Raw genomic sequence first — 14,879 nt, forward strand, 5'->3', positions numbered from 1 at the left:
CTCTGACGACGACGGAGGCCTTGCGCCTCATCCCGAGCAGAGTCTTTCCAATCAGGAGCGGTAAGTGCCGAAAGTGGGCGTTGAGGAGACGACTGGGGAGTCATGGGGAAGAGCGGCGGTGCTGCCATGATACGGCTCTGGGCTCTGACGTAGGCCTCCTAAGCCGCAATATGAGCATCCCGTTGTGCCAGCGCCGGGTCGTGATGCTTAAGGACAACCCCCTGCGTTGACAAGGCGGACTTGCGGCGTTTGAGGTTTGTCCTCGACTTGAGGCTGGGCCGACGCAGCATTGAAACGGTGGAACAAGGCGGTGCCCGCGTGACGGTGCAGTCGCACCGAAACAGCAACGCGGTAACAGTTTCTCAGGGAGAGGAGACTAATCAACAGTAAAACTGCGTAGCTAAACCTATGCCAAGAGAGATGAGATGCACAGGTTGGTGGCACATTGTGGGTTCCGCGGATACGACAGAGGACAAAAGACCCTAGGCCAAGCAGGAGCGGGGGAGAGGAGAGCGAGATAGATGGAAGCCATCATGGAGAAACAAGGGCCGAGTACACAGGGGGACCGGGGGTTCCGAGGGAAAGCACAACTGGATCAGACCTGCCGCGGAGAGCACGAGCGGAAGGAGCAGAAAGCAGGATGGACCACGGCCAGCCGCATTTCGAGAGACGGGCAGAGTGGACGGCCTGATTGATGCGAGGCCGGCAGTGGACGAATGAGGACTGATCAATGATGGAGCTGAACGAACGCGACTACCCTCAAATGCAAGCCAAGCCAGACAATCTTGCGTCCGTCCGAATCCCATGTTACCCATCCAGTACAAGGAACACCCACCGTGTAGATGTATGCCCGTCCAATAAACCAAGAAAAGCAGAGACGAAAAAAAAACAATCCCGATCCCCTAATCCCAGACCAGAATACGCATCTCAGGCTGCACGCTCACAACGGCGATGGCATATCTAAGGCTTAGGCAGCGATGTCCTCAAGAAACTCCTTGAGTTCCTCATCGACCAGCTCGTGAATCTTCTCAGAGAACTTCTCGGCCTTGTCCGCAAACGACGAGACGCCCTTGACAACCTTGCCAGAGATAACCTCAAAATCGTGCTCGATAAGCTTCTCGAGCTCAGAGACCGAGGCGCCGATGTCAATCTTGTCAGTCGTGGTCTTCTTGTTGGCCTTGTAGCCGCCAGCCTCGACGATGGCGGTATAGTTGTTGCAGCCACCGCCGTTCCAGGCGAGCAGATTGGGCGTCTCGTCGGGGATGTCAGTAAGGGCATCCTGGGTGGCGATCTTGAGCAAGTTCGACTTCATCTTCTCAGGGGTGATGGGAGCGACCGAGTACTCCGAATCGGTGGCGGGCTGGAGCGAGAGATAGTAGGCCAGCAGACCAGCAATATGAGGGGAGGCCATCGAGGTGCCAGAGATGGTGTTGGTGGCATACTTGCTGCCGATCCAGGTGGAGAGGATGCTCAGGCCGGGGGCGAAGATGTCGGTGCACTTGCCGTAGTTGGAGAAGTAGGCACGGCTGTCGTCAATCGCGGAGGCACCAACCGTGACAGCCTTCTCGGCCGCAGCAGGCGAGTAGTTGCAGGCATCGGCGTTGTCGTTGCCGGCGGCGACGGCGAAGTGGATACCGACAGAGACAGCAGCGTTCACGGTGTCATCGAGGGCCCTGGTCTTGCCGCCTCCAAGCGACATGTTGGCGACGGAACCCTTGAAGCCCTTGCGCTTGCCATCCTTGGCAGCCTGCACCTGCTCCAGATGGGACTTGGCAGCCCATTCGACACCGGCAACGACATCAGCCATGGTGCCGGAGCCGTTGGAGCGCAGAACCTTGACGGCATAGACATTCGCCTTCTTGGCGACGCCGTACTTCTTGCCAGCGATGGTGCCGGAGCAGTGGGTTCCGTGGCCGTTGCCGTCAACATCAGCATCGCCTGCGGGGATGGTCTTGCCCCATTTGGCGCGACCCTCGAAGTCGACGTGCTCAATGTTGGTACCGGTGTCGATGACGTACGCGTCAACGCCCTCACCGCCCTCGGCGGCATACAGGTACTTGTTGAACGTCGAGAAGCCGAGCGCATCCCGGTGCGAGATACGGGCCAAGCCCCAAGGAGCGGCCTTCTCAAGCTCGCCATCGCATGTTTCCTCGGTGACACGCATCGTGTGGACAATGCTGTCGCGCTCAATGTACTCCACCTGTCGCCCGGGTTGATCAGCATGTGGAAAGAGCCCAACCGCCCTGGAGTCAACTTACATCGGGGTGCCTCCTGACTTGCTCGATGGTTTCGTCATCAAAATGGCCAGAGTAGCCGAGGAACTCTTGGCCGATCTTGTAGGTGTGCTTGAGGCCATGGAAGACGTCGTCAAGCAGCGGCACCTGGCCGCGCTTCCTCAGGTCTTGACGAGTTTTCTCGCGCGAGGTATGGATGTCTTGGATCCAGGCATGGTGGGCGGAGGCCGAGCTCTCATCCACATGCTTCTTGAACTTGATGATATACGAGTTGGGGACGACCTCGGCATTCGACGAGGAGAGAATGGGGGCGTGGTCACCGTTGATGGTCTCGGTCTTGAAGCTCGGCGCTGCCGAAACGCAGGCTGCGAGCGAGAATGCGACGAGGCCTCTCATGGTGAACGAAAGAGGGACGAAGCCGTAAAAACTGCGACTTCGAGAAACTCGGGGGATAAAAGCAAGTCTGTCACCTCTTCCCTTGATTCGGCGAACAGGAAGAGGAAGATGGTTTGATGAAGGAAGGAGAGAGGAGCAGCGAGCGTGGGAGAGGACCGGACCTGCTTTAACAGAAGGCGCAGGTGGCAGTTGCCTCAGACCAATGCTGGTTTGGCCCGCTTTCACCTAATGCGGACTAGTCAAGGCGGGGCATCCAATCACGTATGAGCCTGCCCCGGGCGTGTTGTCTCCGGGGAAGGGAGATAACGGGTGGACCAGCGCTTATCGGACAGTCACCAGGCCGCTGATAGCCTGATACCGCCATCACCAAGTGCAGTGGGCGAAGTGCAAGACTCCTCAGATGCGAGGCTCCATAAGATAGGTAGGCAGGCAGCGTGCAGCATACGTAAACGATTCTTGTTTCCGGTACAAGTTGCGCAACAAAGCGTCTTTCGTACGGTGAAACAAAGGCGTCGCACGCAAGATGCCGTTGCGAGGCTGACTGTTCGGGATCTGCGGCCACTCGAGCTCCCACCGCTTTCGGACCCCCGGCTGTTACCGACTGGGAGTTACTGGGTACATGACGGGTGTCCCGTCCAGACCGCGTACCAGACGGTTGGCTGCCTTGGCTTGCCCTGGGCTCGGCTGCCCTGCATTCTCCACTGGCTTGCACTGGCAGACCAGGTCGTAAAAGCTCGGTTGGAGGTGCAGTTCCGGGGGAGCGAGGCAGCGATTTCCTCTGTTGGCTCAATGCAGCCGGAACTTGATAAGCTGTCAAACATCTTGACCCGCTGTCCGCTGTTGGCTGCTTGCACGTTGAGGTCAGAGTTGATTCCGGGCACGTCACCGCCAAGCCAAGCAGTGCAGGGGCGGGGCGTCCTCTCCACCCCTGCCAACCCGCCACTCCCTGTCAGGGACGGATGATGGTCACGAGCGAACGAAGCTGTGCAAGGGGTCGCATCGCATTGTCCGTCTGACTCGACCGTGATCCCAGCAGACCCTGGATTCCGCGAGTGGACGGAGTAGCGTACCAGTGCGAGTAACATCCGTCAAAAACATTGTGCACCGCACTTTGTGCATAAATAATCAAGGCCAGCTGCCGATGTCGATGTCAGAGTTTCGCCGCGCGGCGATGAGCGGTCGGATCTGTTAACCGCGCCCCGCTTGCCGAACAAGCCTCAAGCTGCACACACTGTACACTAGAGTAATTAGTTGTACAGCGCAGTAGTTCCTCCATCGGGCAAAAGGTGATTCGTTGAACAGCCTATCGGTGTCATATCCACCAGGCGGAATACCAGCTGTCAGCTGTTGCAATATTATAGGTAATACTGGACCTCCGGAGCAAGACTCGCTCTAAATCGATCGACTGAGAGATGATTCATTCGGCTATGCGTAACCAGCCCCCTTTGGTTGCCCACCTTAGTCTCGGGCGCAAAAGTCGAGACTACCTTAACAACCCGCGGACTGTAAACCAAGTTGCCAGCTCAAGTTCGTGGAGCACATCCTTGATGCTATAGATCTTGTGAAAACGCTATCCGTCGTGTTCTCTATATAACCATCTTAGACACTTAGCACATCATCATTGAACAAAGAATTCCAAAGATAAAGGTAATAGAGGGTTAGTAAGAACAAACATCACGGGAAAACATCAATTTTGGCAAGCGAAAGCATTTCAAGTAAGGCGAGAAGGAGCCAAAGAAAGTGTTAGCCAGTGGCATGTTTCAGGCCTACTTTTTCGAAACAAGAAAAGTTGATTAATTCTTGTAATTGCTATACTAGTGTACAGTAAAAAGTGTCAGGCACTCTAAAAGTGACTTTTCATTTTTGGGAAAGGGGGTGGGGTGGTGGTTTGAAAGATCTACTCCTAGGTGTTTGGACCATCAGTCTCGCGAGGCAGGAAGTTACCCGAACGCGATCTGTAATACTTAGTTACGCGTAAGGGTGAGCAACTAAATATGTTTCGAGAGAACAGTTTCCGGAGTTGACAAGAGTCAACGGATACGAGGATAAGAGTTCATAACGTTAGATCGTTTAAGTCCATGCAAGAAACAACATTCAGACAATTTGTATAGTGCCGCCCTTGTCACTGGCATTACTTTGACCATGACAGGTCTGACCATCAAGGTAGTTCATCCATTCGGCTTGCTCGCCTTTTCTCAGACTCCATGTTATCTTCAGAGGTACACAGGGTTAGGGTTTTGTATGACTGCGGGGAGCTGCAAGGCAGCTAGCTTGGCATGCATAGGATGCTTTGGTGAACATAACATATTCCGCAGAACTGGAGCACAAGAAGAGCCCGCTGACTGAAGGATCGTGACAGCAAGCAGGTCGATTCGAGCGTGTGCGTACTGCGCAAATTTACTACCCGACACCCCACACGGCTCTATCGGCAACAATTTGCAGAAACCCCATCGAGCAGCCAGATCCTGCAGCGTTGAGCTGCTGTGCTGTTGGCCCAGTCGCTCGCTGCCTTCCAGACCCGCGCCTGGCCGCGCTTGGCTGTCCGTGGCAGTCGATGAGTCGATGACGAACTTGCCAGCTCCCGAACCTAGGCCCTCGATGGGTTCTGGGGATTCCACCGACTCCGAATCATAGCCATCTACTCCAACCCATCGGCAGACTGGCGAAATCGAGCGCGGACGCACCAACCCAGAATGCTGCCCTTACGATCGCGCCGCTATCGAGCGTCGACATCGGCCTCTACCCTCCAAACCTCCAAGGCCGCCGAGGTGCTTCAGGCACTCCTTGAACGCCTGTCTGGCACGGTGCGGTCTGCACCAGAGGGCTCGTACCCCCGAATTCAGGAATTGGTGGACCGGACTCGCCAGGTTCATCAGCACATCGCCGCCGCCGCGCCGCCCTCCTCACCACAGGACGACTTCCGCCATCTTCACGGTTTCCAGACTCTGCTCGACGTTCTGCGGTCCTTTTCTGGTTTCTACAATCCGCATAAGCGCAGTGAGGATGAGAGGAGGGCGATATTTGACTTGTTACATGTCGTGTTGGCGACACTCTCTGCCGCCTTCCGCGGCCACCCGGGCAACAGGCGATACTTTCGAGATAGGGTAGATGGCGGTGGCTGGGAAGCCCTGGAGCAGACCATCGCCAGCATCGGTGTGGGGGGCGGCCACTCGGACCTCTGGACCAACTGCCAGCTGTTCGGGAAGCTGCTCTCCTTCGCCCTGGACGACCAGCGGTTAGACGAGCTATGTCGCTCGGTGTCCGCTTGGACGGATACCGACGAACTCCCGGAGCCGCTGGACGGCACTCGCCGGGAGGCAGAGGATTCCATAGAAGGACCGTCATCGCCGAAACACGACACCGCGCCGGGCCTAGAAGCCATCGAGAAGAGGGTGGGCGAGATCATTGGTCCCAACACCGTTCTTCGGAATGCCGAAATCATCCGGGCCGTTGTTGCCTTCTGGGAATCGATACCAAGAGGACCGGGTGTCGGGACAAGTCGTGCATCGATCTTAGTCTTGTCAACACTGTCAAACCTGGCATCCGTCTCGCTCTTCAACCTCGAGGCTCTGCATGGGGCGGGTGTTCTGTCCAGGCTGCTGCGCTTACTTTTTGCTCAGGACAGCGTTCTCACGACGCTTGAGATGGAGAAAGCACTGCCGCTTTGCAAATCTCTGATGCACCTTGGCATTGACCAGCTAGCAGACGCGCAGTTCTTGCTGAGCTGCCGGGACCCCGCCACTTCCGAGTTCTGTCTTAGCATGACGGAGAAGTACGCCGGTCCCCCCTTTATCCAGTTCGACCTCTCTCTACATGGCCACTCGTCCATAGAGCTTGCGAATCTTGGCAGGTCGTTCCCGCCACAGACAGCTCCCGGGTACACTTTTACTGCCTGGATCCGGATCGATAAGTTTGACCCGAGCTCCCACACCACCCTCTTCGGGGTCTTTGACGCTACCCAGACCTGTTTCCTTCTGGCCTACCTTGAAAAGGACACCAAGAACTTCATCCTCCAGACATCAGTCACGTCCTCGCGCCCCAGTGTGAGGTTCAAGTCGGTTGTGTTCAAGGAGCACCAATGGTACCATATTGCCCTAGTTCACCGCAGGCCCAAGACCATGGTTGCGAGTAAGGCAAGCCTTTACGTCAATGGGGAGTTCGCCGAGCAGATCCGCGCTGCCTACCCAAGCCTGCCCCCGGCCGCGCCTACCAACGCCAGCACGGAGAGCTTTGTTTCTTTTTCGTCAAGCAGTAGCAAGACAAACCCTGTGCAGGGCTTCTTGGGGACGCCGCGCGGGCTCGCACCACAGCTCGGCCCCGGACTTGTTCATTCCAAATGGTCTCTGGCTTCGGCGCACCTGTTCGAGGATGTCCTCAGCGATGACCTGCTCGCCGTCTACTTTCGTCTGGGACCACGGTATCAGGGAAATTTTCAGGATTGTCTCGGTGGCTTCCAGACTTACGAGGCCTCGGCTGCCCTCGGGCTCCGCAATGAGGTGTTTCATCCGGGCAAGGACGACAATTCAGACATTCTAAAGGCCATCAGGGATAAAGCGAGCAGCATCGTACCGGAGCATCGGGTGCTGCTCAGCCACTTTCCGCGGGCTGTCTTTTCGGCGGATGGGAAGTTCATGGATTCTCTGCTCTTTCGTTCGCTGTGTAAGAGCTCGGCCAGCAGCCTCTTCCACTCGACCGTCAAGAGCGGATCAGCGGTGGCCGTCAACGGAGCTGTGCCCTGCATCAACGATGCCCTGATCAGGTTGAACGGCATCTCACTTCTCACGGGCGACCCAGTTGCTGCTAACCCCTATCATTTTGATGACAACCTCTGGAGGCTTGGAGGCTTCACTCCTGTGGCCCTCAAGCTCGTCGAGCGGTCGTCCACAGACGATGAACTGCTCCGCTCCGTCGAGCTCATGTTCCATTGCATCAGCAACAGCTGGAGGAACAGCGAGGCCATGGAAAGAGACAAGGGTTACGCCATTCTGAGCATGCTGCTTCGCGCTAAACTTGGCTTTGGCGTACCGGGCTCGGACACCCAGTCGCAGGCATGGCGGCTTCCGTTGACTAACGAGGCAAGGGACCGGCTGAGTTTCCGGCTGCTCAGTTTGGTACTCCAATTTGTTGGCTACAAGCACGCAAACCCGATCGAGTCCTTCATCATTAACCCGCTGGCCTACCGGGTTTTGCTGATCGACCCCGACACATGGCGGAGGTCGTCACCCCTGACCCAGGAGCTATACTACAAACAATTCGTAACTTTTGCGGTCAAGAGCAAGCATCACCAGTTCAATAGCCGCCGGCTCCTCCGAATGCGTAAGTTCCAGTTCTGTGTACTCTCCTCCGGGGTATGGTAAGCTCACCCGTTTTGGATAGGGATCATTAAGCGGCTTTTGGATGCGCTGAAGGCCGAGACGGTCTCGGAAGAAATCGTGCCTCACTTCATGGCTTCTTTTGAGAGCCTTGTGAGATGCAATTACAATGCCGAGGTTCATCGCTCCATTGCTCTTTTCATCACCTACGCCTTCCACACCGCGCCTGGCTCTCTGCCGCGGACCCCGAAGCCGGCATCCACAAGCGGTCGAACCGCCGCCTCTAGCCTCGGCGTCTCGCGGAGGCCCACGGCAGAGAGTGGCCGTCCTTCCTCCGTCGCGGGCTCGAGAATGCTCACCAAGAAGGAGGTTGGCGTCAGGATCCTGGAGATGTACACCCGGCTCCTGTGTGACAAGTCCGGCCTGGCCGACATTCGGAAGTTTGCCAAAACCGTGACTAACAAGGTGACATACGAAGTTGGCCCGAAGAAGAAGAAAGAATACGTGCTGACTTCCGGGCAGTGGCTTCTCTATCTGCTCGCAGAGAACGACCCGGAAATCGTGGTTCTTGGCTGCAAGATCCTGGCTCGCCTCCTTGTCACACAGCCATCCGGCTACACGGCCAAGTTTGCTAGCAAAACTGGCGGTTTCTGGATCATGGCCCATCGCTTGAAACAGTGGTGGGACATTGCGACTCTCTGGCCGATCCTCTTCAGCATCCTGTTCGGCTACGACGTGGCCAATATCGACTTTGACAAATCCTTTGATTTCTTCAGCCTTCTGGAGTTTTTCGGCAACAGCCGCGTCGTGTTTCCGGATCTCTTGCCCGTCATAACTGCTATGCTGCAGCAAGGTCTGCGAGACATTCTCAGATATCAAGATGACCCAGATTCCCCCTCCCGCGACCCCAACGCAACAGTTAGTTCCCGAGAGAGTCTCAATGCTGTTCAGACGAGGCCCAGGGCGCGCTCCATGGAACTGCGCCAGGCGCTCGAGCCAAGGAGTGAGTAAGCCCGTCCCATCTCACATACAGTCTACTGACGCCGTTCTCAGGAACGCAGTTGCCTGACAAGGAGAGAGTCACAGCGAACGCTGCAGTCCTTCAGACTGTTGTTCGTTTCTTGTCTGATATGCACAACCGTTCAGTCAATTTCAGGGACTTCGCACTCTCTTCGGATTACGTTCGACACCTTTGTGCCGCCCTGTATCCAATCGTCGTCAGTTCCGACCCGGTCACTGCCGAGACGGAATTAAACTCCAAAGACACGCTCAACTTTGAGGGAGGCGATGTCATCATCAAACCGGTCCCTGGCTCTTCGTCGACTGCGATTCCAATCATCAAAACGGCTAATTCGGCGCCGTCGGATACCCAGCCAGCATCTCAAAGCCCAGGTCGAGGCACCCCTCTTCGCCGACCGTCATCGTTCATCCTGGTCACGTCCCAGTCGCCGCCCTCTGCCCCAGCTCCCGCGCGTCTGAGTCTCGCCATGTCTCCGACGAAGAAACCCACGACTAGGAGTCCCAGCAATGCTATCTTGGAAGGCGTTCTGGAGCTTATCATTAGCGTGTTCATCGACCAGATAATAGTTAGGAAGGAGTTCCACGGATTCGGCCTTCTCTCAAAAGTACCCCCAGGGTTCCAGGAGCACCGTGCCTACTTTGAGACATACATTTTGCGAAATGTCATTACGCACCTGCAGAATACCATCCAGCTTGACCAGAAGGCACTTACAGAACCCAAGACGCTGCAGAACTTGGCGCGTCTGAACCTTCACATTGCGGAGGCCGTGTTCGAGGGCTCGTTCATGAATGGAGCTGAAACAATGATCAACTTCACGGGAACATTGCTGGAATATCTCCAGCGGCCTGATGTCTCGTCGCTCAAGAGCGTCCGATTGTGCAGTTCTGCTGTTGCGACGATTCGCTCGACCTTCCTGAAATGCACGCTGCTCAGACTCTCGGACATGGGCGACCCCGAAACGAAGGATTCTGAAGCTCAGTCTACCATGGACCAGCTCCTCTACTGGCAGGCGGTCCTGCTCGGTTGTTTGTCGATGGAGGACGATTACATGAAACTTCTCTGGTATCAGCTTTACAACAAGCTCGTCGACTCCCGACAAAACATCCGCCTCGTCGCTGCAGTGCTCTGGCGAATCATGCTTGTTCAGAAGCCTGAAGAATCGGCAGAGATCTTTCGGCAAATCATGACCGCGGATCAGCGGCCGCTGGCTCGAGGCTTTGAGAAACTGACCGAGCTGGATGACGCTGCGTTCCTGGAGTGGGTGGACCAACATCGCCCGTCGCTCGATGTCCTCTTTTTGGGTGGCATGTCTAAGTCCTGGGAGGACTTTGTCGGTGCCGAGAATCATCGCACAGCGGAGGCTTCCAAGCTGAGGTTGAAGAACAGGAAGGAAAAGTTGAAGCAATGGCACACCGAATCGCTGGAGAGGGACAATATCCTCCTTCGGCACGAGATGGCCAACAGCGCGTGGATGAAGAGTATCTACTTCACGGAGCATTTCAAGCATCAGAGGCTCCTGCAAGACTTGCAGGACGACAATGCCTTCCTTGCCTCGACATTTGCCAGGATGGAGCGCGACCTATCTCGGCCGGGCGCCGTATTCAGCCAGCAACAGACCATCAAGTGGCAGTTGGACCGAACCGAGGGAAGGAATCGCATGCGCCTCAGGCTTCTTCCCCAGTATCCTAGTCCGCAGCAGCAGGATTTCCAACCCAAGAAGAACAGTGGCGCTGCGGGGAACTCAAGAGCCACTGTGAATCCCGGTAACCCCTCGACGACACAGGGAACCCGACCCACGACACCAGCACCCGCCCAGTCCACGGACGTCGAGGCTGGTGTCAGTGTAAATAATCCCGACATTTCGGCAGATGCCGATCCGGTTTCCGGAGACGCAGACCAACAGAGTGTTGCGCCGGAAGAAGACTTCGAACTGGTGGATGACCCTAACGAGCCCGAAGGTGATGATACCTTTGAGGACAAGAACAGGAAGGTAATGAGGCGGCTCCAGCAGGGAGATTCCGTCCTGAACGTGTTCAACATCTCGCGAATCATTGGCCTCGATGCCTCTGAGGGTATCCTGATCATCGGAAAGGAGGCCCTCTACATCATGGACAATCTCTTCCAGAGCGCAGACGGAGAGATCATCAACGTCTGGCAAGCCCCGCCTGAGGAACGCGATCCATTTTCCATCATCATCACCGGCGGCAAGCCCGGCGAGAGGCGACCAAATCAGGGTCGCACCGACCAGGAGTCGCGCAGTTGGAAATGGCAGGATGTGCTCAGCATATCGAAGCGGCGGTTCCTGTTCCGCGATGTCGCCATTGAGATCTTCTTCACCGACGGCCGAAGCTACCTCCTGACCGCTATAAACCCAGCCATGCGGGATGAGGTCTACTCGAGGCTGACAGCCATGACGCCGCACACCAACAACCCGAGTCTGCTGCCGAACCCGGAGGATGTCTGGCGCCTCGAAAGCCTTAGGTTTACCGAAGAGGCCCCGCAGACGCTCGGTGCTAAATTTGGCAGCATCTTCCAGTCGTCGGCATGGAACCCCATGATGAAGCGATGGCAGAGGGGGGAGATATCCAATTTCCACTACCTTATGCTCGTGAACACCATGGCAGGCAGGACGTTCAATGACCTTACCCAATACCCCATCTTTCCTTGGGTCCTGGCAGACTACACCAGCGAGGAGCTCGACCTCAACAATCCGGCCTCGTTCAGGGACTTGTCGAAGCCGATGGGAGCGCAGTCGCCAGGTCGTGCGGCCGACTTTGCTATGAGATATAAGAGTCTTGCCGAGATCGGCGAAACACCGTTCCATTACGGGACGCATTATTCGTCTGCGATGATCGTCTCGTCGTACCTCATCCGGCTCCCGCCGTTTGTGCAGTCCTTCGTCCTGCTGCAAGGGGGCACGTTCGACCACCCTGACCGATTGTTCTTCTCCATCGAGGGCGCTTGGAATTCGGCCTCCCGCGACAACGGCTCGGACGTGCGCGAGTTGATTCCGGAGTTCTTCTACCTTCCGGACTTCCTGACCAACATCAACGGCTACAATTTTGGTGTCCGGCAGGGAGGCGGAGGCAGAGTGGATAATGTCATTTTGCCGCCGTGGGCCAAGGGCGACCCTAAAATCTTCATCGCGAAGAACCGCGAAGCACTGGAGAGCCCGTACGTGAGCCAGCGGTTGCATCAATGGATCGATCTCGTCTTCGGCTACAAGCAGCGTGGGGAGCAGGCCGTGGAAAACCTGAACGTCTTCCATCCTCTGTCGTACAAGGGCGCCAGAGACCTTGATAACATCACGGATCCTCAGGAACGGGCTATCACCACGGGGATCATCCACAACTTTGGACAAACTCCGCACCAGGTCTTCACGAAGCCTCATCCACCAAGGGAGTACGACCGATGTCCGATTAAGCGGCTGGACACATCTGTCGGAGCTCTGACCAGGGTGTCTTACCCGCTGCTAGGTGCGACCCGGAACTCAACATGTGTTTTTGGCATTGTAAAGACCTACTGACAAGTCACAGAGAGTCGTGAGCGAGTGGCTTCGCTTATCTATGTGCCCAAGCTCGATCGCCTTCTCTGCGCGTCACCGTTCCGCCTCAACCTCCCTCCACACTACGACAAATTCCTCGAATGGGGCTACACCGACAACAGTGTGCGCTTCTTTCTGAGCGATAATAGAAAGGTAAGTCCTCTGGCCGCTCTCGAGCTTCTTGACCCATCTAACACGTCCCAAGCCCGCTGGTCTCTTTGAGAACCTACACATCGGCCAAATCTCGACGCTCATCTTCGCCGACTCCAAGACCCTCATCACGGCCGGTGAGGACTGCGTCGTCTCCGTTTACACGGTCCAGTCCTCTCCAAGCAAACCGCTCGTCGACCTGCAACTCCGCTCCTCCCTTTTCGGGCACAAGACCCCGGTCACGCACATGGCCGTGTCCAAGGCGTTCAGCACGATCCTGACCGTCTCCCAGGACGGCGTCGCCTTCCTCTGGGATCTCAACCGGCTCGAGTTCATCCGCAAGCTGCCCCTGGTCCGGCCGGGCGTCGAGTGCGCCAAGATCAACGACGTGACGGGCGACGTGATGTTGTGCGCGGGCCAGCACGTGCTGCTGTACACGCTCAACGGCGAGCTCATCCTTGACCAGAACGTCTGCGCGGGGACTCACGAGGCGGAGGACTACGTGCACTCGTGCGCCTTCTACGAAGGGTCCGGCGGGAACGAGTGGCTGGAGAACCAACTCGTCTTCACGGGCCACAAGAGGGGGGTAGTGAACGTGTGGCGCAAGACGGTGGGCCCAAGGTCGGGCCGGTGGATGCTCGAGTTCATGCGCCGGCTGGACCACGTCAATCTCAAGAGCGAGACGGGCGCCAACATCGAGGCGGCTATCACGTGCATCGCGCCGCTGCCGGGGCTGGTGTACACTGGGGATGATGATGGGCGGGTGGTGAGTTTCTTCTCCGACTCTTGCTTTCTTCTGTGTTGTACGTGCGACGGGAAGTTGCTAACTTGGTGACAGTGGGAATGGAACTTGGTCCAGCGTGATAGGTAAAACGACGGAACGAGAGGCGGGGATCATAGAGTTTGGCATCAGCCCAAAGATAGAGGATGAGGAGGGTTGAAAGAAGAGTTTATAAAAAGGAGAAGGCCCCCGGGGGGAAAAGGGTTGCATATAGAACGAGGGAATGCATGGCTCTGCCTCTTTCCCTCAATGACTACGCGGAGTCTTGGTCGGGGGTGGTTGATAAACAGCATGGATGCGAATGTCGTCTTATTTCATCTCTTGGTCGAACAGCGTTAGGTAAAGGTAGAACTGGATGCATTTTTTGTCTCTCATGGACGTGCCTTCATTGTGGCAGCCTCCGAGTTCCATGTCCGTGTTAACCCATACACGCGTCCCCTCTCTCTTTTACCCCCCTGCCGCTCCCGATGCCGTTATGTACAGATTTTCCAGCCGCCTGATACCGTCTCGGTTGTACGCATAGACACGCACGAGCTCGAGCTTGACCACTATTTCGTCTCGTGACCAACCACACTCGAAACATCGACTCTGGCTTCCCCTTCTTAATCCTTCTCGGTGTCATCGTCATATCCGGTCAACGTCTTCCTTGGCCCGGTGGGTACTGTCAAAGCCAGAAGATCGAAGATCTCCATGTTAGCAATCTCTTTTCTTTTCCATTTGTTGCCTTACACAGCATCATTTCCTCATTTCCCCAATTCTCCAACTCTCTCCATCTTCGCCCCTGCCAGCTGGTCGGGTGGAAAGAAAAAACGTACCCGGATAAGTCAGGGGGATGGGAGCGGCGTCCTCGTCGCCCAGGGCGCGGCGGATGGGCGGGACGACGGCGAGGGTCACGGGGCCCAGGGCGCCGATGACGACGGACCAGAAGAAGGCGGGGCGCTCGCGAGCGGCCCAGCGCCAGTAGCGGAGGGGGCCGGCCCAGAAGCGCGGGGTTGCGCCGTTCATTGTCTCTTGCGTCCTCTTTGTGTTTTCTTCGGGGGGCTGAGGAGGGTCGGAGGGTAACCTGGGGAAGATGGGGGATCTGGAGTGAGTGGTTAGATCCCCAAGTAGACGGTAGACGACAAAACGGTCGTTTGTTTGTTCGGAACGAAATTGTGGAGACGAGATCGGGTCGAGGGATAGATAACGGTATGGAGAGGGAGGGCGATATTTTGGTTCGGGAAATCCGATGGGGGCGTACCTTGTGTTGTCAATTGGCCAGCACACCAGAAGGAGCGCGAGGCAGTTCGTCCTCGTTGTCGTCGGATGTGGTGAGCACGGAGCTTGGCCGGGTGGATTGGATTTCGAGGTTCTCGCGACTTTTGCGGCGAAACTGCGGCTAATCTTGGGCGATGGGCTTCCACTCAGGAACTCCGGAAGCTTGGGCGCTAACGTTAGTTAC

The 14,879-nt window shown here is 56.5% G+C and overlaps 3 protein-coding genes across 3 annotated transcripts; 1 reads left to right on the forward strand and 2 right to left on the reverse strand.

Moving 5' to 3' along the window:
• Window positions 1-967: 967 nt before the first annotated feature.
• On the reverse strand, window positions 968-2,630 carry P884DRAFT_296657 (serine protease; the record flags this gene model as incomplete). The annotated part of the gene is made up of 2 exons (XM_069444432.1): window positions 968-2,200; window positions 2,259-2,630. 2 exons carry the CDS (start codon window positions 2,628-2,630, stop codon window positions 968-970), a joined length of 1,605 nt encoding a protein of 534 aa, XP_069301124.1.
• A 2,693-nt stretch (window positions 2,631-5,323) lies between these two features.
• P884DRAFT_192063 (uncharacterized protein) lies at window positions 5,324-13,528 on the forward strand (the record flags this gene model as incomplete). Its single annotated transcript, XM_069437640.1, has 7 exons — window positions 5,324-7,946; window positions 8,007-8,407; window positions 8,465-8,945; window positions 8,996-12,439; window positions 12,500-12,660; window positions 12,713-13,423; window positions 13,496-13,528. The coding sequence occupies 7 exons, from the start codon at window positions 5,324-5,326 to the stop codon at window positions 13,526-13,528; spliced, it is 7,854 nt and encodes a 2,617-aa protein (XP_069301125.1).
• A 216-nt stretch (window positions 13,529-13,744) lies between these two features.
• Window positions 13,745-14,712, reverse strand: P884DRAFT_326968 (uncharacterized protein). Its single transcript, XM_069445505.1, has 2 exons — window positions 14,254-14,712; window positions 13,745-14,099 (listed from the first exon to the last, which is right to left on the reverse strand). Exons 1-2 carry the CDS (start codon window positions 14,441-14,443, stop codon window positions 14,041-14,043), a joined length of 249 nt encoding a protein of 82 aa, XP_069301126.1. The 5' UTR covers window positions 14,444-14,712; the 3' UTR covers window positions 13,745-14,040.
• Between the last annotated feature and the right edge of the window lie 167 nt (window positions 14,713-14,879).

Source organism: Thermothelomyces heterothallicus, assembly GCF_042370625.1.
Source record: "Thermothelomyces heterothallicus CBS 202.75 unplaced genomic scaffold P884_scaffold_2, whole genome shotgun sequence".
NCBI classification, from domain to species: Eukaryota; Fungi; Ascomycota; class Sordariomycetes; order Sordariales; family Chaetomiaceae; genus Thermothelomyces; species Thermothelomyces heterothallicus.

Bases quoted from the DNA above. Each gene is read 5' to 3' on its own strand.
- P884DRAFT_326968 (XM_069445505.1), bottom strand. From the start codon at position 14,443: ATGAACGGCGCAACCCCGCGCTTCTGGGCCGGCCCCCTCCGCTACTGG. The intron at 14,100-14,253 runs GTACGTTTTTTC...TGGCTTTGACAG, and splicing joins CATCCCCCTGACTTATCCGG to TACCCACCGGGCCAAGGAAG.